Raw genomic sequence first — 27,950 nt, forward strand, 5'->3', positions numbered from 1 at the left:
AGTCTGTACGAACCAGGACCAGCTCAGCACCGCTCCAGCAGCACCACCACCAGCCAGCCCAGAGAGCGAACTTGCACCTGCACCAATCCAGCAATCCCAGCACCAGGTCTAGTAAGCCTGCTCCACGTCGGGTCAGCCATCCATCTCTGTTCTGTGTGCCCTGCGCCAGTTCCCAGTTTCTAAGATCTTGTCTCTTGACCTCCACGAAACCTCACCTTTCGCCCAATTGAGCCTTCAACTCCTTCTACACTCGAGCCCGCCGTCCCTTCACTCGGTTCTAGCGCTCTGCATCGATCGGCCCAATTCCACGATTTACCGGCTGCATGTTTTTCTCACGGCCTCTACTGTCTTAGATCCCTTACTATCCTCTAGCTTCCATTCCCGCCAGAGACCGCAACCGGATACGACCGCATTGCTGCCAAAGCTTCGGTGGAGATTGCCCTGCCCTCTCGCCAGCTTCGATTCCAAATCCCTGGACCCTTCTGGACTCGACACCCTCTGACGATTGTACCTTTCTTTTCGACTGAACGACCAAGAATTCCTATCAAGCGGACCGTTGCTCCGTCTTGCAACTTCGAGAACCAAGTCTAGGCCTTCGAGATCGACCGGTCCTCCTAAAACTCCAAATCTTCCATCGTCACCCGTCCCCAAGCACCGGAGACAGACACACATCCTCTCGACGACTGCTTCCCCCCTCCCTCGGCGCCCATCATGCCCGAACCTGACAGCGTTGCCGCCCAAGGCGGCGGCAGCAACTCCAGCGATTTTGTGAGTCCATGGCCTGACTTCGTCTCTGATTTGAGTGCGATCCACCAAGCTAACTTCCTGCGCGCAGGTTCGCAAACTCTACAAGTTCGGCTACCCCTTCGACGCGCACCAATATTGACCCGTGGTTGACATGTGTAACAGAATGTTGGAAGATCCGGCCTATTCGAATATTGTGAGATGGGGAAACGAAGGCGACACATTTGTCATTCTGGAGGTGCGCGACAGTCGTACGCAGGGATGGAGGGCAACAATAGGCTAACCTTCTTGTAGACCGACAAGTTCACCAACGACATCTTGCCGAAACATTTCAAGCACAGCAACTTCTCTAGCTTTGTCCGACAGCTGAACAAGTACGACTTCCATAAGCTGCGGCGCAACGACGAGAACAACGAGTCGCCATACGGCAAGCAGGTAGGGAGCACGACACATCACGCGGTCCTTGAAGCTAAGCTCATTTCCAGGCCTGGGAATTCAAACACTCGGCCTTCCGGGCTGACAGGAAAGATAACCTAGACAATATCAGACGAAAGGCTCCCGCACAAAGAAAAACACAGCAGACGGAGGACCAGTTCACAACTAACCAATCCATCAACCTGCTCCAGGAGACCCTGTTCGCGCAACAGCAGCAGGTGCAGGCGCTACAAGAACAGGTCATCGAGATACAACGCACCAACAAGACCCTTATCGCTGATGTCTCCGCCATGCACAAGATAATTGATGCTCAGAGGCAGGCGCAACATGAGCTGCTCAATTACATGGGGCATGCTGATGACAGGATGAGAGGCGCCCGTTACCAAAACCCGCATATGAATGGCGGCGCTGTCGACGAGCATGCCCCCGAGTTGCGACGAGCAAGAGAACTTCTCTCCAGTGTGCAGACGAACCCTGCAATAAACCAAGAGCTTGAAAGACTCAACGGCATGTACGCGCAGAGCTCTCCGCCAGACTCCGCCTCTGGCCTCATGTTCCAGGCTGGCTCTACCGGCATGCCGCCCATGATGGCCGCCGAGCACCTGAACATGCGTCATCTTGTCTATCCTGTGGGCGAGAATGTAGGCATCGATCCGCTGTCCCAAGACCACTTCAACAATATCCCTTACACTCTGAACTCCTTGCCAATGAATGAGTTCCAGAACCCGGTTGTCAAGCCTGAGCCCGGCCCGGCCACACCAGCTCCAGCCGCCGTCGCACCCCCGCGCCCGCCTTCGAACGACAAGGGACTTTGGGGACGCAAGAAGCCGAGGGTGTACCTCGTCGAAGACGACCGGACGTGTTCGAGAATCGGTTCCAAGTTTTTGACGCAGATGGAGTGTATCGTCGAGATTGCTGTACGTTGAGATTGCATATGCTCTGCTCCGTAGAGGTATGAAGTGCTAGCAGCTGACAGTCGCCTAGGAAAACGGCATCGACGCCGTCAACAAGTGTAAGGAGGTGCCATCCGGACACTATGATCTCATCTTCATGGATATCGTCATGCCTCAGATGGACGGTGTGTCTGCGACGCAGCTGATCCGTGAGGTGCACCCTGATGTCCCTGTCGTCGCCATGACCTCCAATATTCGCCCTGAAGACATTAGCCACTATTTCAATTGGAGTAAGTTTTCTTGACAGAACGTATTGGAGCAAGCATTGACGTTTTCACAGGCCTGAATGATGTTCTGGCGAAACCCTTCACCAAAGATGGCATGTTGCGAATCCTCCGCAAGCATGTGGCACACCTTCTCAAGGATGCGCCTCAGGACGATCTCGCTGTTGGGCACGGGGCTGCTCAGCTGCACGCCGCCAACATGAGCGTGCCTGCAATGAACCCCGGTGTTAAGTTCGACTCGACTCCTAGTCAATCGCCAGCGACAACTACTTCGTGGCACTCGCCTGGTCAAATTCACCAGCCATCACCCAACGTCACCAACATTGAGACTGGTTACCCACTAGGCAACACGGCGCAAATGGTGATAACTCCAACATCTGCGCAACGCCCAAACTTCCAAAACATGCCTCCAGGCATGCAGCATCGAGTACCAGACCACATGGATGATCGCCCAGAAAAGAGGCAAAGGCTGTACGGTCCACAAGGCGGATATGCCTAACATACCACAACTGTTTAAACATCAAACTGCGTTCCCCCCAAGTTCGCGCCAGCACAATCGCACCGTTTGTGTTGTCGCTGATTGGGGTCGGACGGCTTGACCCATTTCCACTACACATGGGACTCTGACTGTGTCGAGGAGACAGTCGACAGGTCGAGGTTCTCGGAGGTTCTTTCCAGATTACTATACCCAAAGGGTCGGCAGTAGTGCAGAGCGACAAAGCGATGAACTGTAAGAGGAGGAAGTAAAGTTGGCGCATGATCCAAAAGTTCGTCGACATGGATGGCGACTGACGATGTCCACCGACAGGGCATGTCGCCGGTCGACTCTAGCATAGATGATGACCAGATATCATGGCCAATGAGGCACAGAAGCCTTTGCGGCCAACAGACTCCGTGATCGGCGTTGGGGGAAAGTTTTGGGTTCGCGGTTCAGAACCTGTAAGGGATGTGTACGGCGAATTTGGAAAACCATATGCTGCCATCTAGGAAGAGAATCAACTCCTGGTCACGAATATATATATACCTACCTTCGCTGCGTATGAAAACTTGCTCGTTAGATGACCCGATGTGGACCACAGCAGGATGCGATGCTTATGATGTGGACGTACGGGATGGTCAGCGGGACGCCCGGACGTAGGTTCGCCAGTGATTCCCTGCCCTGCCGGCCAGCTTTCCGGCATTGATAAAGGCGCAGCAGAGTGAGGAGTCAGAGGTGCACCACCTGCCAGCTGAGTATCCGTAGGTACCCTTCTGAGCTTTCGTAAGCCTCTCCAGTGTTCTTTCTAGCCCTCCACCCGGCATGCGTCTGCAAGGCCCGGGGTTGTCATACAGATCTCGGGTGACCCAGGACCCTGAACCCTTGCGGGTAGAGGCGCAGTTGCAGGACAACGCGCAGCGCCGCAGCATAGCAAAACCGTACGGGTGGTGAGTGAGTGCCAATGGACAGCGGCTTGGAAGGGAAAGGGGCCTGGATGGGTCCGTAATGTTTGGTGTGTGTAGCGTTGAGGCCTGGGACCCCCCGCACTCAAGAGCGGTCGATTGAGGTCTGGACCACAACAGTGTGGCGCCCGGTGGTCTGATGTGGCCGGGGTCCCTGCCAAGGCAGTCCGGAAGGGCCTAGAACTCTGGGATTCACCTCAACGGTACCACGCGCGTGAGTTTGTCGTTTTCTGATTTCCCTCGGGGATTTTCGTCCGAAGGGGCCTTCTGTGCTGCGCCCCGCGGGAAGGAGAAATTTGGTCCCACCGAGGATGCTCGTTTGCTACCATTCGGAAGTCGGGGCGAGCAGCAACGTGTTTCTGAGGGCGGAATTTTCGTAGGGCTACCGTTTTGTACCGCGAGTAAGGTTCCATCGATGGGTTTCGCGCATGGAAGGTGTGGAGTTTTTGAGTTGAGACGTGAGAAATCTGTTGATGTCATGGAACAGATCTCACGTCTGTGCAAAGCAGGCAGACTCGTCCGGGGGAAAAGATGGGAGAGAGGAAGGCCAGAAGGGTGTTCGTCTGCGTCCATCTGATGTGGGAGGTCTGCAGAGTTTAAGGCAACGTCGGCCAGAATTGGGACGAGGAAAGCCAGGGCGCATGGGCCAGGCTGCTCTAGCCAAACGTCCTTGCAGCACAAGCGGCCCTTTTTGAGGGCTACGATGGGCTGGACTCTTGGAGTTTGGTAGTCTGGGCGGGAATAAGGCGACGGTGGTAGGTAACGTCAGGTGGTTACTGCGTAAGAGGTTGGCGGGTGGTGGTCTTGGCATGTTGTGTTAGTGATGGATGCTGGATGCATATGGGGGCTGATGGGACGAGATGGGACTTACATATCAAGACAGGCCTCGCCATTCGGGTCTAGTCCCAGTGACTGTGGCCAGCGGAGATGAAGGAGGGCAGCAGTCAGGAGTTTGTGACCGCTCGCGACTGGTTCCTCTGAAGTGAGGTTTTTTGGCGGCAGCGGACAGGATCGACTTGTCGGGCAAGATGCTGGCACGAGGCAGTTCGAAGTTCAGGGAAGTCGTTCAGCAAGATACCATCCCGGATCATGCCGCTGGTGTTGTAGACACCGCATTGAAAGTCGAGGGGGATGCGGCACATAGGCACTGTTCTTGTGTCCAGGCCCTGCTTCTGCCAGGGTCTGCGACTCGACGTAGGGGACTTGTCGCTGGGTACTCAGAAAGGTTCGACGGAGATGACCCTATCGACGTGTCGTGCGTGCCTGATAGACAATTAAGCGCTCGGAAGAAGCCATGTTGGCTAGCGACGGGCGAGGCTCTTCGATAACACCACCGACGTAGTGTGCATGCCTGCTGTGGAGAAGGTCTGGTCCATTGAGATCCTTGTCGCCCAAATTCCGGAGCCCAGGGGGGTCATCTGCTGATGCAAAGCTCTGGATGGTCATCCAACGATCGAGAATGGAAGCTCACCTTTGCGAGGGAGACGGAAGTGGCACAGTTGTTGTTCATCGTGGAAGAGGAGCGGCTGTGTCGTCGTCGTAAATGAGGGCAATGAACAGTTCGGAACCGACGGACCTGGTGGGTGTGATTGCATCGGAGGCAAATGAGGAAAGTCGAGATGAGTCTGTGGAAAGAGAAGTGGTCTGCTCTTTTGCACTCTAGACCGTTGGCTAAGAGGTCCTGCCTAAAGGGTGAAAGATGACTGGCTGGTGCTGGCCGTGGACCGGGTCTAGATTCGGATCGTTGGGGAGGCCTTGATGCGAGATGGTCGCAACTACCCGTGTCGGCAAGTCACACTGCACCTGGCAAAGAAGGAAGGGAAAATGGGGATTGAAATACCCATTTCCCTCGTTGAGTGCCTCTTTCTTTCTTCATGCATCCCAAACAAGCGATCCGACGTTGGGAAGGCTTCTCCAAAAGCGAACACGTATGCGTGTCGGCATGGGCAATTGACCGAAATAACGTGAAGAAGGATGGGATCCTCGGGGGCGAAGATCTCGATCTGGAAGTCCGGTCTACATTCTTCGGATGATGTGATGATTGATTAGGATGGGAAAGCTTGGGACGGGCGAAGACACCACGAGGGACGAAAGTGTTTCTTTTTGCACTTCCAGGGTGTGCCAGAGATATTCGGAAGCGAGGAAGGGCGCAATGAAGGGTCTCGGCCCGAGACCTCCCCCCTCATTCATTCAATTCCCATGTTTGCTCAGTACTTGCTATTTGCTTTGCCATCCATTATCTTTCTTCCCGTGATGGAGGGGGAGTGGCTATCAGCCCATTGTCCTGTCCCTTGCCTCATCCCGTCTTCCATATCATACCACGCCTGCGAGCTGAATGTCTTCACCGGCCCCTACCTGCCTTAGTCCCCTCATCCCGCGCGGAGTCCCAGCATCCTGAAAAGATGTGACCGAAACGACGATCACTCATGTCTCGACACATGGCTAGCTGAACGGGGCTCCCGAAGTGTAAGGCCAGCCGAGAGGGAAATCTGCCCAACTTTGTCCAGTCTACCTATGCCTGTTGGGCCCCCAATGAGCGGTTTGTATCCACCATCCACGTGAGCTATGGGTATTCCCGATGTAAAAACGACCTCTGTGGATGGGGAAAAAAGAAAGGAGGATGCGGTAGACAGGAGAAGACGTGCTTTGGGGTGGGATGGATGGCATTGCCGGCAATGGTACGGATAGGTTTTGACGGTTTGCGAGACACGGGCGACGGTGTTTGCTTTTTTCGCCCTTTTTGGTCACATAGGTCTGGAACGTTCGTGTCACATCGTGAGAGATGCAGTGATGGGGTTTGTGCTATCTTGGCTACATGTTTGCTTCCGGTTTTCTTGGTGATTCCCGGTAAGGGGGGGACTGAGGCGTTGAGGTATTGAAGAATTGCGTGATGTTTGTGGCCAGGTTACGCGTACGTCTCACTGAATCGGTCTCGAATTCTCCTTCTCCTGGGTCGGTGAGATTTTGGTGTTCATCCGGGTGATCGGCTTCGTGAGAGCCTTCAGAAGAGTCACAGGTATCGCCGTCCTGAACATGCACACCAAGTTCTCCAAGTGAGTCTCAGACGTCATCAGGCGACGCCTTTTCCAAGACTCGGCAATAAATCATGCATTTCTTGCCCCCCTTTTCACACCTCTCAGCCCGAGCATGCCATTTTGAAAAGCGCCTTCGACCGTTACGTGGTTTGGTAGTCATGCGATGGCGTCAAATCTTCCAGCGTTGGAAAGACATTTTGAGGGGCATGTTTTTGGGACACGGAAGCCCAATGAAGAAAACCCGACACTCTCCCTTCCAGTAGTGATTGGGTCGGACTTCGTATAACGGGACAAGTCCCGCCAGATTTCCCCGTTGCTGTGCGTGCGGCTGAAGACTTTCGAAGGGGGGCTGGCTACTGTGAGTCAACGGTCCTCGCGTCTGGCTGAGAGTGAAGGGCTAGTGCAGTGGTAGGAAAATAAGACGTTTTACTCCGCGATCTTGGCAGTAGATAGGGGCAATGGAGTTAAGCATAATCCTACTGGGGAAAATCTCATGACTATAGTTTGATAATGGTCTACGCGACATCGACGAACCTTTTCTTGGGGGGGTTGATGTCGGCTCCGGTCATATGATGAAGGTTTTCCTCGTCCATGCTCGGGACTGTAGCGGGATTTCAATCAATCATGCTCAATCGTTCTGCCAATCCTCAGGTTCTAAAATGACGTACACACTTTTGAGGAATCACGCCATTCTACACCCAGCCAGTAATTGAAGAGATATCCGGCACATAATTTACATTGGCTACAAAGTTTTGGAATTCTTCGCACCTAAGGTTGAAGCACCTTTTGATGTTATTACTTATTGGGTGTCAAATGGATGCACGGTACGCGCGCGCTCAGGTTGGGGGAAGTGAAGCCCAAAACGTCCTGTCCCGTCTAGCAATCGTACGACACGGAGCCTACTGTTTCGTTTTCTGAGGACGTTGGATGTTGGATTGCAAAGCACTACATCAAGTGTGCACACAGATGTTGGTCTACATGTTCCTGTGCGTGTACCTTGGATGTACTCTAAACACTTTAATACCTTTTCATCACCTATTGATGAACTTGCACCCTGGACCGTTATATTGGACCATGACAGATAATATAACTCCATTATACAAGAACGTTGCGTTTGACTGCACTCAGAAAGCACCGCGAAGCTCATGAAAAGCAGCCTCAACTGGATTACAACCGAGGCCTGGCACTCGTTGCAATTAGAAGGATATCAAAAGCTGCATCAATGCCACAGTGGGTCAAAATATGATCATTTTACGCAGTAGTGGTCTCTATTCTCAGGCCTAATGAAAGCTGTCATGAAGTCATTTTATACCTCCCCACCACTCTACGTTTCCACCATCCTTCGAATCCCCGGCGTGGTTATCAAGACTCCAACATGAGGTGTAACTACTCGTGGAGAATGGGAACCGCTTAAACAGAGAAAGGCTTATAAGCATGTGCATTCACCCGGAAGATCGTCATGACTGGGAAGACTCGAGATCGCTTACATGGCGAAGCACTCTCCAACCATGTCCGGCGCACCTCACATGAACTTGTTTAGCCATCCCTAATCCACATAATCGTCGGAGATGATTGACCAAAGAATCACCAGGACTCTGCCGCATCGCCTTGTAAAGTTCTTCTGGCTTCTTTAAAACATCACTTTATCTCGAATCCTGCAGTATTCCGCATTCACGTACACCGTAGTCACTGCCACTTGACGAGACGTGAACACATCGTCCTTGAGAATGGGCTCGTCGCTCTGAGAACAGATGTGGCTGCCCGGCCAATCTTCGTGTACTTGAATATCCAGCTGCATTTGTACTTCTGCTGCATTTGCCATGCATCTCGTCCGCTGGGTGTGTTGGGCATCCTTTTTTCCCCCGTCGGCTGCCCGACCCCTTGCGTCGATCCTCGCTGCCCATCGCACGGGAAGAAAATCGTGAGATGCCTAACACTCTCCCCTTTCCTCGCAATTGTCCGTCATCTCCGTCACACAAAAAGTCTTGCATTGCTTTTAATTATGTTCAGTGACTTGCTTGTAGACTGAACTTTGCCTTGGGCTTAGTCCACGAGACATACTTGCGTCTGATGAAGTTCTTCCAGGCTCATTCGAGTAGCCATACCTTCATTTTACTTGCTCCCCTATTACCTACTAATTGAAGAATGAGGCCAATCTGAATGCTCCCAAGTCCTACTGGCTGTCATCGGATGATAAAGCATCGTCCACTGTGAAAGACCCTATCAGATACACATGTATGAGATCGGATATGGGATTTGAGCCCTGAAGACATTGTCAATCTGTCACTGACCTTCAGTAGTAGGTCACGATGAAGTCTTATGAGACAGTGTGGCATGAAATTCATTCCTATAACCTCTGCAGCGCCACATTCCCCAACTTCAAGCCACCAGTATGGCTTCTGTTCTGGCCAACGCCAAGTCTCAAATAACACCACACAAAGTTTGCCCAACCTCGTGTTTGGTTGAGAGCGTTCTTCTCATATTATAATTCATGCCCAATTGACTGGTCCAGGCAACGCCAGCCACTCCCTGAGCCCAGATCTACTTCGTCTGTTGCTGGCAGGGAGTTTCAATACAGGAATCTACTGGCATTTTACCACAAGCTGTAAACATTCCTCTTACAATCTAAGCGGCTGATTAAGGGCCCGAAATGTCACTGCCGTCGCCTTGGGGCCTGGCTGAACGAGTCAAATGTATGGTACTACCTGGAAGGGAGTCACCGCCGCTTCTGAGATATTGTGGCAGGTAGATAGCTGGCACGTGCGACGGGCAAAAGAAATGATACGAGGCCTAGCCAGCCATCTCGGGGCCTCTCTACGCGCACTCCTCCGACATAACCTTTCACTTGGTTCCGTTGCGCCCTTCGAATAATAAGAAGGATTCGAGCGCGATTGCTTGCCGCCTACCGCATTCCCGGCATCGTCCGCGAAGTGCTCTTCAAGATACTCAAGAACTGGTTCTTTAGACATACTATCTTGATGTCTGCGAAGATTGAGGGCGGTAAGTTTTCAGCCACCCTTGAGCCACCACGCTGCTGTCACCGACCGATGGGAAGGTGGCGCCACAAACCTCGCCAAGCCAAAGGCGCAGGCTATGCCACACGTGGATTTGGTTCCAAGAAGTCGGTAATTGGCTTCGGTAAGCGTGGGTCAAGGTAGGAATCGCCAGAAAGAAAATCTAACGCCTTCTGAGTTGGCTTTATTTGGTGAACCGCTTGCGGCATTTTTGGCCACGCACAGTCAATAAGCTGACATTGTTTGCAAGTGCCGACCTGAAGAAAGAGCACCATCCAGACCCGTTCTTGGCATGTAAGACAGGCAGACTTCTAGGTAGCAGACGGCAATTGCTGGTAGGTGTTCAACTCCGAGCATCAAGCTTTTTCATGGACGGAACTAGGTAGAAAGGCGAGCTTTCCATGGCTACCACACGAGTATTAAAATCTCACGTTGTCTTCGCTTCAACGTTCGTTTTCTTGGCACTTCAATCCATAACTCTGACACCAAAAGTCATCACGGGCAAAACCAGCACATCCTCAAGATCTTTGCCAGAATGACGCTTTCTCGCACCTCACTAGTCACTTTAGTGACTGTGATGACCTTGGCTCGATACTGCGAAGCCGGAATGCAAGTTATGCTGCCAATCATCAATATGGCCAACGTCCCAGTCACCGTCGACATGGATTTGGGGTCTAATTGCCTCCAAGATCCTAGCGATTACTCAACAGACGACCTCATCTCCTACTACGCTGCCTACAGAACGACAAGCCTCACCGACTCCTTTGGCTCTGACTTTAGCACCTACCAAGACTATTTAGACTACTACAAAAAGGTTACGCAAATCGGCGACATCGGGTCGGCTTTGGCGAATATGGATGGACAACATACCCTTGACGCCTACAACCCTGATGAGAGCCTGAGCCCAAGCTTTCTCACATTCCAAACTGAGATTGACGGTGGCCTCTTTGACGGCTGCATCGGGTCGCACTCCTCCAAGATGTTCAGCCTGGACGTCGATGGCACCAGTTACCAGATCACGCTGGAAGACCCGCCAGCATCGCAATGGACCATCACCCAGGACTCGCCCGGTGACCCAAACCGCATCGTCATCGGATCAGGCGGCCGCGCGAACCCGCTTTTGACGGTCCTCTACGCAGTGTTGGGAGTTGAAGTTCTTGCTCTCGCTGGTGCCGTCCTCGGATCTGCCCTTGGAGGTCTGGCTCCCGCCGCTGTGGAGGGAACCATCGCCGAGATGGGAACTTCCGAAATGACCCAGATCATTGAGGACAAGCTGGCCAGTGACCCGTGGGTCATGCAGTGGATGGAAAAGACGATTTTCGGAGAAACAGAGGCAGCAGCCAAGAAGCGCGCGTCCCCCATTGCTCGACGTGGCGTTGGTGCGGGAGGTATTCTCCAGGAGTGGACGGCTGCGTATGACACGTGAAATTACGATGATAGGGATGCTTGTGTAATGAGCAAAGACGTAATCGGCGAGTTGGACTGTCTCGTAGTTGGAACTTCGATTGTCATTCAGGCTGATGGCCAGCCCATGGCTATGCCTCTTCCACCTCTTGGGTCGGCTTGGTAGACTCTGAAGCAGATGAAAAGGTTGTTCAGCGCTGGATACTATTTTCATGCAATCTCCGATACCACATAATCCACCAACTAAAAGTGTGAAAGATATCGCATTATTAATTTATCACAAGGTTTTAAAAAGCTGATTGAACAGAATGTCAATAGGCTCCGAACCTATGCTTGGATACATTCTGTATAACGATGCTTAGAAGATAGTACAAAGTGATGCAGCTTTGTGGAACATGTACACACGTTGCCGCTGACTACCATGTCAATGAAGGAGGCAAAGAAGTTGGTGAGCTAAGACAAAGTCTCTCCGTCTGCTTTGAGGACACTTTCAGAAAAGCTTTCAACTGAATACTTTGCGTGAAACGAAGTTGAAAATCCAAGCTCTGCTATCTTCGAACCATATAGTAAGACCTCAGACTATGACCTCGTGAATTTTGGGATATCCAACCAGGTGCTGTCTGAGCAATCTCCAAGGTACCTTGATAATAGCTTGGAGGAGAAAAAGGTATATTTCTAGCTGAAAGCATAGTCTAACGAAAGTATGAGTGTGGACATTGAGGTACCAAACAACGGAGATAGCGATACAATTATGTATACCCAGCTACTTGGCTTGAACAGTCTCAGCACAGGATTTTGACGACCATCTGTGCAACCTGCCGATCACGATACAGTTTTCATACACGCCTTAAATCAATCAACCATTCGAAGTCTAGATGCCTCGCAAGAGTCGCAATAAGAGGTCAGGACCAAAGCGTCTTGGACAAAAAGCGGACAACCACGACCTCGAGCCGGTGTCCCAACATCTTGGACAGGAGGCAAGCAAGAGTGAGCTCCGCTCTGATGATGCGGTGGTCGCACCACATCTCCCAAATGAGTTGAAGTGGGAAATCATTGGCTTTGCCATTGAACAGGCCAAGGCTTCCGCTAAGCCAGCTTCCTGGACACTGGAAATAACACGCCGCAAGTATGTGGGCGACACGCCCGCACAATTCTTGATCGACACTTGGTCGGAGTGGGAGGCAAGGAAAACAGCGAAAGATCGTTTCAGACATTTTCTAAACCTCCTACATATAAACAAATACTGTCGCCAGCTAACGGAAAAGGCTCTCCGCCCTTTTAAGCTTCCATGCCGAGACATACCAAATTCATTCACCTGGGTCTTCCCACGTATTGACACCTTCTTCTTACACCCGGGACACTATAAGGATGCGGTTTGGACTACGCTTTACGCACCGAACGCCGAGTGTTCGAGGCTCTGGGCCCATGTCGAGAAAGTCATATTTTCTGCGGAATATCCCGATGAACGGATAGATATAAATCATACACAGTTCCTCGCGCTGGCCCGGTTACCGAACTTAAAGTCGTTACACCTAGACTATGCATCTCTCAAACACGAAATCAAAGTACGGCACGAAAACGTCAAAAACGAACCGAACTATGTCCTGCTCGACTGTAGAAATGGGACTTATTGGGGAATTTATTGCATACCTCGAACAATGGATTTCTTCGACGATCTTAAAAACAAAGGGGTACGGATAACAGTAAGTTTCAAAAGCCAACATCTGAACGCAGGGTTCGCCCACATCAAACCGCATGACTGACCCGTACATATAGCTGTCGAATTAGAGATTTCACGGCTAGAAGTTTCCTTCGTGATTCATCGTAAATGTCTCTGTCAGAGTCATACGGCTACCCGCAGGCGGTAAACTGCTGTGTGAAATTATGAAAAAGTCTAAAGGGAAATGGGAAGGTGTCACGGTAGTGCAAGCGTGACTGGGAGACAGCCGTCTTACAGGCGATAGGCCCCGAAGCCCCGAGATGGTCTTAGAATGTGACCAGGCAGGAATTGAAAAGGTTGACATCTAAATGTAAACTCCAAGTGGAAGAAAGGCTGGACATTCTGTGACGAGGACAACGAAAATTTAGCAACTATTCCAACCGGAGAACACGAATTTCAATATTGGGAACCAATGATCTGGGAAATGTGCGTGCCACCATTGAAAGACGCTATATCTATGTTGGGATTGACATCTATGTTGGGATTATCGTTCGCCGTCTGGGTATCTGTCTTCATCTCATCGTTTCGTTTTCTCTGTCCATTTGTCTCAGTCATCCTCAGCAGCCAGGGCAAGTCTCTCTCGGATCATCGTAGTGAATCCATCGCCATCCTTCACGTTGCTAACGGCGACCGTCTTGTCTCTTGACTTGAGCCCCTGAGTGATGGTCAGGTCAGACTTTGGAAGTCCTAGGACCTGGATTATGTTAGCACAATCTCATCAAAAAGTCATATTTATAGTAATCATTGGAAAACAAGCCCGGATAATCTGCTTACTTCACTAAGCAGCTTCAGAACTGCCTTGTTCGCTTCGCCTTCTCGGGCCTGCGCTGAGACGCACAGCTCGACGGTCGCGTCGGTCACGGCCGTGACGCCCTCGCGAACTCGAGACGCACCCGGCTTAACGTGGCATTGTAGGTAGAGGGTTCCAAGGGGAGATTTCTTGGTTCCTGCGACGAATCGAATTGCTGTGCTCGCCATGGCGTGAGGTGATTTGACGACCCGAACTAGGTAAAGTTTGAGTGAGGTGTTGTGGGTCAGGTTGTGGGGAAGTTGGTGGGTTTGGATGACGAATCCTAAACTCAGGCCTCCGAAGAACGCTATTGGCGCCTGTACTTGCAAGCGAGCACCGTCAGAACTTTGAATGCATCTTGCTGCCCACTGACGAATGTGACCCAGTTTCAGGTGCAAATAAATTAAACCGCCAACAGAGGGGGATAAGACAGTGATAGTTGACATAACTTTGCCGATCAATAAGCTTAACCCCAACTTCAAGTGTTGCTCTGCAACCTCTCACTACCTGACTTACTGCGTCATATTACGTCGAAGGGAATCAGAGACTTCATGTGTCTTATTCTCTATGTAGTAGTGAAATGTCTGTGTTCATGATTCAATCTGGTATTTCCATCGCCGCTAGACATTTGATTCGACTTTTCCAACCTGTTTTCGCTAGTCGCTAGTAGTAAAAGAAATTCAGTGTTTACAAAGAAGCTTGCTGTTGGGACTGGCGCCCGACGCTGGGGATGTAAGTCTCCTTCTTGGGAGGAAGGGTGCGCAGCTCCTTATCCTGGAGCTTGGCGAGGCGGTTCTCAGCCATCATTCTCTTGGTGGTGATTCTCTCAGGGTAGTTCCTGAGGAACATGTTTGTGAAGTGGGTGCCGTAGTGGATGCCCTCCTTGGGAGACTGACCGACGTCGTAGCCGGGAAGGGGCTTGGCGACGGCCTGGAAGCTGGGCTCGTGGAAGTAGGCGAAGGCGAAGCGATCACGAGTGTTCAGGCCGACCTTGTGGGGGGTGGAGGGCAGATAGGAGTTCGTGATGTACTGCATGATGTCGCCAGGGAAGACGGTGAAGACGTTGGGGACGGGAGGGACGTAGTGCCACTTCTCATCGTCTTCCTTCATGCCGGCCGCACTCTTCTCCCAGTTGGCGTAGTGCTCACCATCATAGGGAGGGCGGATGAAGAGGCCTGCAAGTCATGTTAGAATGTCGTGGCGAGATATACATCGGGTTGTATAAACTTACCACCAACGTCGTCCTGGGCGGCAATAACGAGCAGACCGTAGTCAGTGTGGGAACCAATACCACGGCCCTCCTTGCCCTTGCCGTTGGTGTTGTGCGTGGGAGGGAATCTGTGACCGAGTCAGCAAATGTTCTTGGAGTAAAGTGGTACCCATCGTGGGGTGTGGCTCACCTAAGGATACGCATGTGGTGCCATCCGTCGGCAGTCAGGTTGGTCAAAGATCCGGCGGGGACGTTGAGACCAAGCTCCGTAAGCTGGAGAAGCTTCTCTCCACTTTCACCAAGGTACTCCATGTAAGTGGTCATGGGCTGCTTCATCTCGTAGTCAGGCCAAGGGGCCGGGCCGTGGCAGGGCCACTTTGCGCGGACACGGGGCTCAGCAAGATCCAGGTCCTTCGTCACGGTGAAGATCTCAGAATAGTCGGCAATGCCATCCGTGATCTCCTCACCGGAGGCGATGTAGCCGGCATAGCTCTGAGAGTCGACACAAGCAGCCTTCTCGGCGGGAGGCTTGGCGAAGAAAGCTTTGCTGGAAGCAGTGGCCTCGTTGAAGATGGCTTGCTGCTTGTCGTTCATGGAGACTTGAAGGATACCGTCACGGCGCCAGGCATCGACGAGGGCCTTTCCCATGGCAATATCACCTTTGCTGCCGGTGACGCGTTCTGGGAGGGTGAATGTCTCGAGCTGGGCAACTGTCGCCTTGTGGCCTGGTGGCATCGTGGCGGCCATCTTTGCGAGGTTGTTGTCTTGAACTGTTGCCAAGGGCCGGGACTGAGTAAGGGCAGCCGGCTTCCGCGCCCCGCGGGCCAGCTTGCTGAGGGTCTTTGAGATGGCTGACATCTTGGATGGTGGTGGTCCTCAGGTATCTTCGTATGCTCTGTGGGATAAGGTAATTCTATGAATGAAGTGCTTGGTGTGTGATGCTCGACTCGGGCTACTCCTTCCCTCTCTGGTCACCAAGGTCTTTATACCCGGGGGGAGAAGTCCCAGGGCTGGCCGTGATGACCGCCAAGCGGCCTTGGGGTTACAATTCACATGCTGTAGACGCAGTGTTACTGTCTCAGGGCCTTCGGATACAGCTTTAACTTTTCTCGGAATTGACGAGGTATCTTCATTTCTTATACTCAAAGTTAAATCTCTCACGATGTATGGCTTGAAGAGGCGATGTTTTGGGTCTTGCCGAGATTTCAAGCGTGTAAAGACGGGCATTGTGTGCTGTACCAGGTAAAGCAGCCGACGTAGAGAGTCCTTTTAGACGACGATGCTTGGCTAGGTCAGGGTCAGGGGCTCAACGTGTTGTCGACGTGCGGGAGTGGAACCTAGTCGATGGAGTTGAGCAAAGGCCCACTGCGTTGTTGCAACCGACCTTCCTCATGATTCGAGTCAAGAGGACTACAATTGCACAATAGCCCTTGCTGCAGTCTTGCAGGAGAGTGTCCCTGCCACGGACGGACACTTGTCGGTCAATTCAACACAAATCATCCCACCGGTACATAAGCGAATGCAAAGACGACGCTTGATGTAGACGGACATTGAAGTTGCCAGTTTGCCGTCAGCTAAGGTAAAAGAGGTCTTGGCAATATCAAATACAGTCCTTCTCATTTTGAAGTCGAGCTAGTGATGTTGAGCCACAGTCATATCAACGACTCAGGGGACGAATCAAGAGTCAACAAGCAAGAACAGCAAGTGCTCAAAGCTCCAGATGCATTAAGCCGCAAGTCTTGGGAATGACTTGTCTTGGAAAGCTGGGCAGAATGTGGCAAGTGCGTCCATGTTGACAACTTGCGGCGTGCCGAGATTCTGGACCCCTGGAGCACATTTCGCGGCGTCTTAGTCTGCAGTGATACTGTTGAGGTTACCAAATAGGGGGTCCACTAGTATTTAGACTTTGATACCTAATCGCTTCTAAGGGGCGCGCCCCGGTCGATACGAAAGTGTAATAAACAACTCACGACTGGGGTTGGGCAGACAAAAGCCCCAGCTCTGAGGTTTCGCGGTTGGTACCAGAGAGCCGGGTTATTAATACTGTTTACCGTCGCCAACGGCGGAAATGCTGACATTCCTTAGCTGCGAGTCATTATTCGCAACTTCAGCGAGGATGGGATGTCTGCCCAAGCTCAGACCTGGGTTCTCGAGTTCTCGAATCCAAGATGCCGCTGCCACTGACGTCCGGCAGTCTTCCCCGGACAACACCTGACTCATTGCTCGTGGGGGCCCAGAATGCGAGCCGGTTACAAAGTAATGATTCGTGAGATCCATCTTTTCACGATCCACTGCGCCGGCCCCGATGTTAGACTTGCCCCTTTAGGAAGCAAATGCGGTGGCTGCGCACGCACATTCGCATCACCAATTTGAAATGTGGCCTTTGAAATATCCGTCGTGCGTATGGGATTGTTGAGCTGAAAATTTCCCCATGGGCCACACCAATCACTAGGGACACGTCATTTGTAAAGAGCCCTTTTACCCCAGCTCTGATGTAGATGAAAGGCGAGTATTACTTCTGCTTAGGCAGAAGAAGTTCAATTGTTTCCTATGAATGTTTCCCAGCTATAGAGAATGATTGGTCACGGAAATCTGTCGAACTGCTGTACTGCCGTTGAGGTTCCAACGTGGGCAGGGGCGATGCTGGCAAACTTTAAAAGAGCCGGACACTTTTCCAGAGAACATCATTGGATCCAGCATCGAGATGGCAGGCATCAGCTTCGGACGGCATTTTCGTTTCAGATCTGACCGAGAATTTTCTTATTCGCATACGTATATTTTTCCGTTGAGTAGAAAAACTAGCAGCCAACAAGAACGACTTAGACACTCTCACCGTGATGAGGAGTCGTAATTGGGAAAGATAAATACTATGCTTGAAGTGATCTTACCCTATGAAAAACAAAACCTCACAGGTTGATGGTCATTATCCAGGATTCCTGAGCTCACCGGCATCAAATTGAAAAGGACTGCCGCACGTGGAGTACCGACGGACCCCTACTCGTTGGAAAAGGTAGAATGTACGGACTGCGGCCAGAATGTACCCGGTCACCGGCCGATCCGGGCCTCCAGAACATATGGAGACCCGCGAGCCGCGAAACTAGGCACCCCTACCACCAAAACCGGCACGTCATTTACCGCAATTTCCAATACGACGGATTCTGCAATGTTCGCCCCGTCTCACGGTCTCGGTTTCTCTTGAGGAGCCTTCACAATAACCACGATATTTGATAAAGCCGTCGACTTTTTTGCTTCGTTAATTTCCCTCATTTTGCGGCCAGGACACAAAACGTGTGGTAAGATCAGAGACGGCTAGAACCGAACCAAATCGCCGTCAAGATGAGACGGATCTCGCACCATGGGAGCAACACCTAGGGACTCCCGGGTCCAGCAGGTTTCGGAGTAGGTTTCCGTGGGAGCACTGATTCGTTGCCGCTGATGACAGCAAGTCAGGTTTTACATAATTGTTCATAGAAGGCAACTAGAACCTCTGTCACGCAAAAGTGTAGGCACTCGACCGAAAAGCGTCCGCCGGTCAACCGCCGAGACGAGAGTCAAGAAACGCTTTCGTATCGTCGGCCAATGAGCGTAGTATGCAACGCAACTCCGTTGCAAGAATGCAACCTTTAGACTTGCAACATCGAATGTTGCCATTGTGGATTATGGCTGACCACCTGGCAAGCACATCATGTCTCACCCTCAATTCGTTTGGTAGTGCTCGGCGCGGGTCGAAGATATCGCATGATTGCGGGAGCATCTGGTTTCACAAAGGACCACCGCGGGTGCCCAAGCTTACCGCCTCCTGACTGACAATGCGGATGTTTTGATGGGGTTACGGGTATGAGATTCGACTCCATCGAGTGGAGGATTACCCCAGGATATCTGGATGGACGAGCGATCGACCGTGAGCCTCTCAAGATACATTACTCGAGAATTTCGAGATGCTGGAAGTTGATGTATTGCTCAAAATTTGTAGAAAGAACTACGCCTCATTGAATCGTGAGGTTAGTAACAAGATTATAGGAGGGACTCGACATGGCCTCAGACGAATCAGGACCGGGCATAGTCTTCCCAAAAGGGTTTCGATACCCGAGACATATCTTATAGTGGTAACAGATTTGGCCAAGGGTTCAAACATCACAGTCTTACGTACACTAGTTGCGATATCAAGGTTCGCCGGAGGGTTCCGATGCACGGCAGGCGCGTCACCCTGAGTCGAGAGATTCAGAAAGCAAACGCTCACTGCAGGAGACTGTCACAAGCCGAAGACCACGTTACAGTCTCGTCAGCGGTGAGCGGTGAGCGGTGAGCGGTGAGGAGGTAGGTTTGACATCGAATGAGCCCCTGAGCTGGCAAACGGCGGCTAATTCGCAGATGCACATTTGGACTTCCACCTATCGCGTTGTTGCTCATCTTTGTCATCATATCAGAGCTTGTGATACCGAAATCGAGGGTCAATCTGTCTCCTGACTCAGGAGGACGGGGGTACAGGAGCCCAAGCATAGCCACAAGTAGTGGAGTAGACAGAAAGTATATTTTAACGCTCTAGGACTCGGATTCCACGGATCGCTTAAGAAGAGGCATTTCTTGACCGGAGCGGGTAGAATGCGAGACACGCAGTCCATACTTATGCGCATGGAGGTAGACTGCGACTACTTGATGACCTCGGATCCAGGCGACTCTTTCCCACGAATCCATAAGCCAGTTGCAACATTGAATTCCCGATTTCTCGGACCGACGATTCTACGAATGAAACCTTGGTGGGTCTTGCGAATCCTACAGCAGCTAGACTCCCAGTCAAAACGATGAGCAAGAGCTCTTGCAAGTTGGAATTATGTTGCCTACGTAACTGCCGTGGTCGCCGAGCTGAGCGCTTGTCGCGAATATTTTCTAGGGAAAAAGTCAAACTTCAGCTCTATCTTGATCGCTTCACTATCTTGCTGTACAAAAAGCAAAATCTGATTGTACAATCGAAGTCCTTGCTCATATTTGTCGTGTGCAGCCACTACAAGAGCATCTAATCTACTCTTGTCAGTCATAAGGTGCATAAGGCGCTTGAGATAAGGCGCTTGAGAACGACGCATACATCAAAGTGAGTCTCAGCCATGGTGTTCTTGTGCTAGTAACTGCGTATTTGAATGACTGGCTTAAGCTGAGCATCTTGAAAGACTACATGATACACTAGCCTTCATAGTTTAGATGCTACAACTTTCCGTGCCGAGATACGGCTAAACCAGTGCGTCGGATTCATTCATAGCCAAGGTTCCCTGCTGTTAGATTATTCAACCGTCTCCGAGAACACATAGATCAATTTGTGCCATTCTCATCGTGACTGCCGTAAAATTCTCTAGCTTAAATTTCTATGGCAAAAAAAAAAAAAAAAGTGAGTGGGTATTCGTATGTTATCATGGTGTCCTAGCAACTACTGAGCTCCGGCAAATGTGCGGTCTTATTCGGTTCTGTCGTAGCGACGAGCTTCCATGTTTGCATTGAGCGACAACTAACGAATGACGCATGGGTTGCAAATATTCTGCTCCATGAGATGTCATAGCCACGGGCCGTCCGCGTATCGAGAGATGCCCGAGCTCTCGATCTTGCCGTCGAATAAGACGAATTCGTGATTCATGGTATTTTGAAGATGGAGGGGTGCCAAGCCTCGAGAAACTCTGCAAACTAGGCCTGTGCTTTACCCAGACTCGCGCGCTGCCCAAATTTCCACGTGCAACTCACGTTGCCAGGACGAGCTTCTTGAGAGACTTTCTGCCGTCCAGATTCCCGGCCACGTGCCTCCGGGCAAGCTGGCACATAGTTTTTCTGCTTGCAGGCCATGAAGCACACACACTCTAGGCGCCAGAAGTTTCCAGACAAACTCAACGTGCAGATGAAGAGCTTCGATTGGCGGATAGCATAGTCTACCCGTTGGTGTGGTGTGCTGCTCTCGCTCCTCATTGCATGGCCGGCGCCGGTATTGACGGTGAATCCGGCCCCGGGCTGCCCCACACTCGGCCGCATGGTAGATCGGGTAAGTTCTGGAACGCGAGGTATTCGGATGACAGGAAATCGTAGGTTTTAGCCAAAACATTACATTCCAAGAAGTTTGGACTGGCTGAACTTACTGCAAGTAAACGGTCGGCGGCCTGCTCGAATCAGACCAAATCTTGCAGGTGTTGTAAGAACGGATTTCATTATTCAACGTTTGGGTGATTACGCCCGCTCACATTACCTAATAATTGGTCTGAGAGGAAGCGCTTTCCCAATGATTCGCGCGCGCTCTGAGGTATGATACCTAAAGCCAGCTCCGAGTTTCACCTCAGAAACATATCAAGAAAAGACTGCATTGACACTACAAAAACCCAAGGGAGCTTTTGCTGAAGCCAATAACGCACTGCCTTTCATACACGCCATCCTCATAAGTCGTGGTTGATGTTTCGCCTCGTAATAGTTGCCTGCCGAGCATAGATTCCATCAACAACAAAGCTGAGGGCACCAGATAACGTGACAGGAGTTGCTAGCGAAACTTGTCCTATTGTATCTCTTGTCAAGACAAGAATATTGAAAGGTACTCTCGATGCGGCGAGTAACTTGCGGGCAGTATACTCACAATATTTCTGCCGATATTGCCTGCCTATTTGCAACACGGCACGTTATGCTTATTATGTTTCGTAGCCACTTAAATTGATGGCGTCTGTTTGATATCCAATGACTCCTGGAGTCTATGCTGTTAATGAAGTCATAAATGCGCAATCTTGTGTGATGTATGCCGTGTCGCCGATTTCGAGTTTGCGCTGCGTGTTTTCTGTTGTGTTCGTGTGTCTGAATTCTGTTCCTCGCAACCCCCGACCATCGCCATCGTCTCTCCTTCGAGGGCCGCAATCCAATCCTCCAGCCTCTCTTCAATGAACCATTCGAAGTTCCACAGCTCCTCAAAAGGTGAACCTTTGTGACCATACTGCAGGTGAATTTGCGCCCACAACTTCTTTTTTTCCATCGGGCGTAGTCAGAATGGCTTTAACATCTTCGACTCGGTAAGTCTCATCGTCGAAACTCTTGAGATTTCTTCTCTGTGACTTCGTCATGGACTGTACGACGTAGCCATTAATCGATGCACCGTGTTTCTTGACGGGCGCAGAACAGTCGCAGTTATTCAATTTGTGGAGGGCGAAGCATTCGACTCTGGCTGGTTGGATGAGCTGCCCAATTTCGTCGACAAGAGTCGCATCGCCAGTCAGAACCCAGGCCAGCAGAGGTTTGGCACAGAGGGGCCCGTAAATAAAGACCGCCTGCGACGATGTCTCCATGATTTCTTCGTTACGGAATTAGATGCCTGAGTTCTTTATTGCGTAGGCTGTTCGAGATCTTTGGCTTGTTCGCGTCGATTGTCGCAGAGTGAGGTAAGGGCGTTGAGAGGATCGCCTATTGCCCTTCAGTTAGTAAGACCGCAGGCGACGTGATTTTTCCAGATCAAGGTTGCCGTTCAGACCGAATCGAATCTACCTCCGAAAACTTATACACATATGTGGCAAAGGTCACTTGCAAAGCTTTGTAACAAGTCCAAACCAGACGGGACGCAAAGCTCCCTGAGGCCACACAGGTGTAGCACATCCATGTACCATCACCAGAATTCGCTCTACTCAAAGCCCAAACTATCACCATGAAAAGCGATAAGCATTTGGGCAGATGAAAAGTGAAATGCTCGAGGCCGACCGATCAAAAGGCTTGACCATGTTAGTGTGAATACGGCACATTATAAACAACAAATAGTCTTCTCCTTGTTTCTCGTTTCCAAAGATTAGGGCAAACGAAGCATAAACAAGCCATAAAAGGATTCGTAGGATTCGACAATGATAATTAGAATACGCTGATCACATCGATATGTCAAATGCGACACAGGGTTGCTTAGTACCTTGGATAATCCAAATTATTTCTTTACTCCCAGCATTCTCGGACGCTTTACTTGGAATGTGGCTACACTTTTCGGCGTTGGGCGTTACTAGGAGATTATCAAACCAACTCAACGTTGGACTGCATGGATTTATGAGAACGAAAGCGAAAACATCGCGCAGCGCCTCGTCCACAAGAATGCCACCACCCAAGGACTCACAGTGTAGTATAAAAACTAAGAAATGGAAGATTGACACACGATAGCATGAGATATACTTCCTTATGTGCAAGCTGGAGCGGATGCGCTCTTCAGTTTCGACTCAGACTAACTACTGCTATCATTGATTACTGTCCCTTTGAATGTGTTTAAACGCATCAGTTGTTGAGCCTGCCTCCAACGAGCAACCGCCCTTCAGGCGCGAATGGCTAGATTCATGCATACTCGACTGACCTAGAACTTCGGCGCTGAAACATTGACCAAAGCACGCCCTTGGCCAGGTCTACAGAGAGTATGGAAGTTCAGCGAGTCTTCGCACATTGTCGTTAAGATAGCCAGCCATGGCACTCCATGGAGAGTCAGGGTAGTCGGCCGAGACTCATGGATAGCCAATTGTCCATCAGGATGTTTGCAGAGTCTCTAACATTGGAATCACCAGTGGCTTGCATTGTGCGGCCTGATGCTTCTTACGATTATTCCTGATCTGTTGGTGTGCTGGTGTACAGGAAACATGTAAATGTGGCATGGCAACAGAGCGCAGGACATTGACGAGCGTTGCGGGCTGCGAAGGTATTTCAGTCTCTCTCTATGAACGCCGTCTTTGTCCCCGCCATCATGGGCGCAGACGTGCAAGTTTCGCATGACTATTATCGAGGGCAGCCGAGAGCGAATACCTCGCAAGGGCTCGTAACAAGGCCTTTGATGGACTAATGTGGTTCTATGGAGCGTTCCGGATGGAGCTCAGAGGGGAAGTTGAAGTAATAATAGCCCCTGAAATACCTATGGGAAATGGGAAAACTTATCGCTTGCATTGCAAATGAGCGGGTGATCCCCTTACGACTGAGCCAAACGAAATCAATCAATCAACCCGTCTACCTGAGACGGAAGCACCGGGAGGGCTCGTGCTTGACAGGTCAAGCTTTTTGTTTGGAAAATCATCTTGGCTTCGCTGCGTAATGGTTCCCTAGACATGAATCAGTCAGCGTTATTTAGGAAAGGTTCATCCTGGCGAGTCAGCCAACCGCAACGCAAACCGAGCCTGCAGCAATTTCCGACTTAAGGGGAAACACCATTTTATACTTTTTCTATATTGAATCCCCACACTCAGCGGCCATGCTCAACTCACCAGCTACAGACATTGATTGATGCGATCTTCGCCTTGGCCGCTGACCTGGCAAAGCCTGGTGCCGCACTGCCGCGTGTCTAACCCCAATGATCCACTGCTTGGCTCTCCGGCCAATCTCCTTGGCGATTCCCAGTGATTGCGATGGGCTGACGGGAAACCCAACTTCAATCCTTCCCAAGGTGCCGGATTGTGGGCAAGGGGGGCGAAACTCACGCGGCCCCGCCGCCGAGTGCCATCACATCGTCAAGACAAGAATAGGCACTCTGTTATTGAGGTCGCTGCAGCCTTAAGATGCGACCATCCCGCTCCCGTCCCGTTGGTTCGATCTTGGTCCTCAGCGTCTTCAACGCATCTCTGTCTCTCGTTCACTATACTAATCAGACCGTCTCAATCTCTGTTTGAGCTACCACATTCTTTTGATACATAATCTCACTCTAATAATGTTGTTCAAGTCCGTTGGCCTGGCCTCTTTGGCCGCTCTGGTCGCTGACGCTGCTTGCGCCAGCGCCACGAGCTCTCCTCGTTATGTCATGTACTTCGACCAGTAAGGCTCACCGTCAATACGGCCGGCTGTAAGAACAATGTGCTAACAAGCCCTCAAAGGTACCACACCTCTGGCATTCCCGACAAGTCTGTCACATCTGGCATCACCCACGTCGTCACTGCTTTCGCCAACTCTTCTCTTTTCGCATCCGAGCCCGCCGGCGAGTACAAGCCCTTCAAGAATCTGACCGACATCCGTCCTCTCTTCGACAACGGCACCAAGGTGTGCATGGCTATCGGTGGCTGGGGTGATACCGATGGTTTCAGCCTGGGCGCCTCTACGAACGAGAGCCGCAACAAGTACGCCAAGAATGTTGCCGCTGCTGCCGTCAACCTTGGATACGACTGTGTTGGTGAGTTGGCTGTTTTTTCTTTCGTAGACGTCTAGTTGAACATAACTAACAATTAACATAGATGTCGATTGGGAGTACCCTGGTGGCAACGGCGCCGATTACAAGCAGAAGCCCAATGGCAACAAGACGGCTGAGATCAACACCTTCCCTCTGCTCCTGTCTGCCATCAAGACTCAGCTCAAGCACCACAAGATGGAGCTCTCCGTCACTGCCCCCGGTCTCAAGCGCGACATGATTGCTTTCACCGCCAAGACCATCCCTAAGATCAACGCTGCTGTCGACCACTTCACCGTGAGTAACCAGCACGACTTGAGGGAAGATTCATGCTAACAACATCAGGTCATGACGTATGACTTGATGAACCGCCGTGACAACACTACCCGCCACCACACCGATGTCAAGGGCTCTCTTGAGTCCGTCGACACCTACATCTCTCTTGGCATTGACGCTGCCAAGGTCAACCTTGGTTTCGCCCTGTATGCCAAGTGGTTTACCACCGCCACTGGCGCCAACTGCACTTCTCCCATCGGCTGCCCTACCGTCCTGCTCGAGGCCGCTGACGGAACTGACACCGGCAACTCTGGTGCCGTCACCTTTGAGACTGCCAACTTCCAGGAGGCTCCCACCAATCTGACCACGTCTACCGACTCTTCTTGCGGCGCCGGTACCTTCTTCAAGTGCCCCACCGGCAGCTGCTGCAGCCAGTACGGCTTCTGGTAAGTCAAATCACCTATATTCATGGGAGGAATCTCGACTAACATCATGGCAGCGGTACTACTGCTGCCCACTGCGGTAACGGCTGCCAGTCCGACTACGGTATCTGCAACGGCACCTCCACCCTCAGCTCTTTCAAGACCGCCATGGCCAACGGCTACACCGACGAAGTCAACGGCGGCCAGTGGTACTGGGATCCCGCCGGACCGTTCTTCTGGACTTGGGACACCCCTGCTCTTGTCACCCGCAAGTTCAACGACATCGTCAAGGCCCGCGGCCTTGGTGGCGTTGCTGCTTGGAGTTTGGGCGAGGACTCCTACGACTTCAGCCTCCTCAAGGCCATCCAAGCCGGCGTCAGGGCTATGGTATAGAGAGTACGTTAGCAGCATTTAGTGTAGACTGTTCATAGCGTTCTGTGCTCGAGCGATCTTGACCTCATTTGAGAGTTTCATCCATTGGACTGATCTTAATTATACCACATTTTCGATCAGCCACATGACTTTTGTCCCTGACGCAACTTGCAACAAAGTGACACGTCTATGTTCTGTACGACGTTGACATGAGGGCTTCGCTCAACTGCAGGTCAGTTGGTTAGTCATGAATCACTTTCTGTCTTTTTAAAGCAAGAAGCAAGGTGACGTACACGATGTGGTGATGACCGATCAGACTGATTGCAGGAGGAAGTAACATCAGACGCATACAGCTCCAGTCATGTTTGGACTGCACAACACAACGCACATGGAGCTTACGCAATGCGCACTGGTCGCATGCACGCCGAACATCCGATACATGGCGCGCACTGCAGCGTATTCAGATGTCTGGAGGACTTCCCACAACCCACGACTTTCACTACGGACACATGTTGTGCCAGAGCTCGAGAATTGTGGATTGAAATACTTGTTTCTTGAACTATCAAAGTTTTAAAGAATTAATTACTAGTCCTGTCAGATCCAAAATTCAACATAACTCCAACCATCTATTTATTCATGTCATTCAGCCATATCGTCAGAGCCTATCAGCTGTTCCCTTACTTGGGGACAGGAAGAGACTTGGTGCAGTCGGTGAGTTCGTTGATGTTGTCAACACCGAGGAGACTAAGACGCAAGTACTCTCTTGAGAACGCCTACCAAATGTTAGAACTTATGTCACATTACTGAGACAATATCTGAAGAAAAGAACATACCACGTTCCAGGCGGGCTGGCTGTCAGCGAAAGCCTTGAAAGCCGGTCCACTGCGAGAGTCCTGGGAAAGGACCTTGTCGCTGTTGAAGGTGAAGACATTAGAGGGGGCACCGGCCAAAGTCTGCGAGTAGAAGAGGGTATCCCAGACGGCAGGGGTGGTATCCTGAGGAGCTCCGGCGCGGGCAGGGTCAACGGTCTTCTGGGTGGAAGCGGTGTGGGCGCCGACGAGGGCTGCAAGACCGGGCGGGGAGATGGTCTTGTTTGCGAAGATGGCAATGAGCTTGTCGACCGGGTCGTTGACGTCCGGCAGCAGACCGTCGGGGCAAGCCGTGGAAGAATCCTTGCGGCCGATCAGGGTCTTGACTCTGGGCCCCTTGGGGCACATGACGGTGCCGCTGTTGGCGGCGAACTGGATCAAGTCCGCCATACCAATGCCATACTGCTTGTACTTGTTGAACCAAGTCTGGGTCTGAGTGACCGCATCCTGCAGACCGTCATTGAGGGCGCGCTTGATCTCGGCAGGGGCGAGAACAATGGAGCCGTCAGCACCACCGCCAGGACCGGTAGCGATACTCCAGCCGGAGGCATCGTGGAAGCCGAGGCGAACCGCGGCGCGGGCGGGTTGGGTACACCCACTTCCGTCTGCGAACTTGGTGGCGAGCTCGTCTCCAATGTGCTTCCAGACGCAGCACTTGTCGGCGGCGCATTCCTTGCTGCCGAGAGCAGGAACTGATCCCTGGTACTGATCGGTCGACTGTCCAGAGGCGGAGGTAGTGAGAATATTCTTGATATCCTTGCCCGTTTGGCTAAGAGATGAGTCGGGGAGGCTCGCAAGGTCGCCCAAGGGCTGGTCGCTGATGGAACCAGCTCTAGCATGGAGCTCATCCATGAAACCCGGGGCAGACCAGCCGGGGTAAGCGGAAGAGGTGGCCGCAAAGGCGGCCAGGAGCATAGCTGCGTGATGCATG

General features: G+C 51.5%; 6 protein-coding genes across 6 annotated transcripts, besides 2 other annotated features; 3 read left to right on the forward strand and 3 right to left on the reverse strand.

The window, feature by feature from the left end:
* Positions 1 to 711: 711 nt before the first annotated feature.
* On the forward strand, positions 712 to 2,855 carry SKN7 (Transcription factor SKN7; the record flags this gene model as incomplete). The annotated part of the gene is made up of 7 exons (XM_037321733.1): positions 712 to 768; positions 836 to 852; positions 910 to 982; positions 1,039 to 1,179; positions 1,230 to 2,096; positions 2,164 to 2,362; positions 2,413 to 2,855. The coding sequence occupies 7 exons, from the start codon at positions 712 to 714 to the stop codon at positions 2,853 to 2,855; spliced, it is 1,797 nt and encodes a 598-aa protein (XP_037180307.1).
* A 183-nt stretch (positions 2,856 to 3,038) lies between these two features.
* Positions 3,039 to 3,084: a sequence feature (Short protein (CGCA056_v006484, KAF5521766.1) was converted to a misc_feature.).
* Positions 3,085 to 3,149: 65 nt separating this feature from the next.
* Positions 3,150 to 3,169: a sequence feature (Short protein (CGCA056_v006484, KAF5521766.1) was converted to a misc_feature.).
* Positions 3,170 to 10,479: 7,310 nt separating this feature from the next.
* Positions 10,480 to 11,271, forward strand: CGCA056_v006485 (uncharacterized protein; the record flags this gene model as incomplete). Its single annotated transcript, XM_037321734.1, has 1 exon — positions 10,480 to 11,271. One exon carries the CDS (start codon positions 10,480 to 10,482, stop codon positions 11,269 to 11,271), a length of 792 nt encoding a protein of 263 aa, XP_037179410.1.
* A 2,245-nt stretch (positions 11,272 to 13,516) lies between these two features.
* CGCA056_v006486 (UPF0235 protein C15orf40-like protein) lies at positions 13,517 to 13,947 on the reverse strand (the record flags this gene model as incomplete). Its single annotated transcript, XM_037321735.1, has 2 exons — positions 13,517 to 13,663; positions 13,744 to 13,947. 2 exons carry the CDS (start codon positions 13,945 to 13,947, stop codon positions 13,517 to 13,519), a joined length of 351 nt encoding a protein of 116 aa, XP_037180304.1.
* Positions 13,948 to 14,446: 499 nt separating this feature from the next.
* On the reverse strand, positions 14,447 to 15,827 carry efe (2-oxoglutarate-dependent ethylene/succinate-forming enzyme; the record flags this gene model as incomplete). Its single annotated transcript, XM_037321736.1, has 3 exons — positions 14,447 to 14,934; positions 14,991 to 15,097; positions 15,160 to 15,827. The coding sequence occupies 3 exons, from the start codon at positions 15,825 to 15,827 to the stop codon at positions 14,447 to 14,449; spliced, it is 1,263 nt and encodes a 420-aa protein (XP_037180303.1).
* An 8,803-nt stretch (positions 15,828 to 24,630) lies between these two features.
* Positions 24,631 to 26,171, forward strand: CTS2-1 (Sporulation-specific chitinase 2; the record flags this gene model as incomplete). Its single annotated transcript, XM_037321737.1, has 5 exons — positions 24,631 to 24,734; positions 24,794 to 25,086; positions 25,148 to 25,377; positions 25,426 to 25,802; positions 25,856 to 26,171. 5 exons carry the CDS (start codon positions 24,631 to 24,633, stop codon positions 26,169 to 26,171), a joined length of 1,320 nt encoding a protein of 439 aa, XP_037179413.1.
* A 656-nt stretch (positions 26,172 to 26,827) lies between these two features.
* Positions 26,828 to 27,949, reverse strand: vpl1-1 (Versatile peroxidase VPL1; the record flags this gene model as incomplete). The annotated part of the gene is made up of 2 exons (XM_037321738.1): positions 26,828 to 26,923; positions 26,984 to 27,949. The coding sequence occupies 2 exons, from the start codon at positions 27,947 to 27,949 to the stop codon at positions 26,828 to 26,830; spliced, it is 1,062 nt and encodes a 353-aa protein (XP_037179412.1).
* Between the last annotated feature and the right edge of the window lies 1 nt (position 27,950).

This window comes from Colletotrichum aenigma, assembly GCF_013390185.1.
Source record: "Colletotrichum aenigma strain Cg56 chromosome Unknown KSG_Cg56_contig04, whole genome shotgun sequence".
In the NCBI taxonomy this organism is placed as follows: domain Eukaryota; kingdom Fungi; phylum Ascomycota; class Sordariomycetes; order Glomerellales; family Glomerellaceae; genus Colletotrichum; species Colletotrichum aenigma.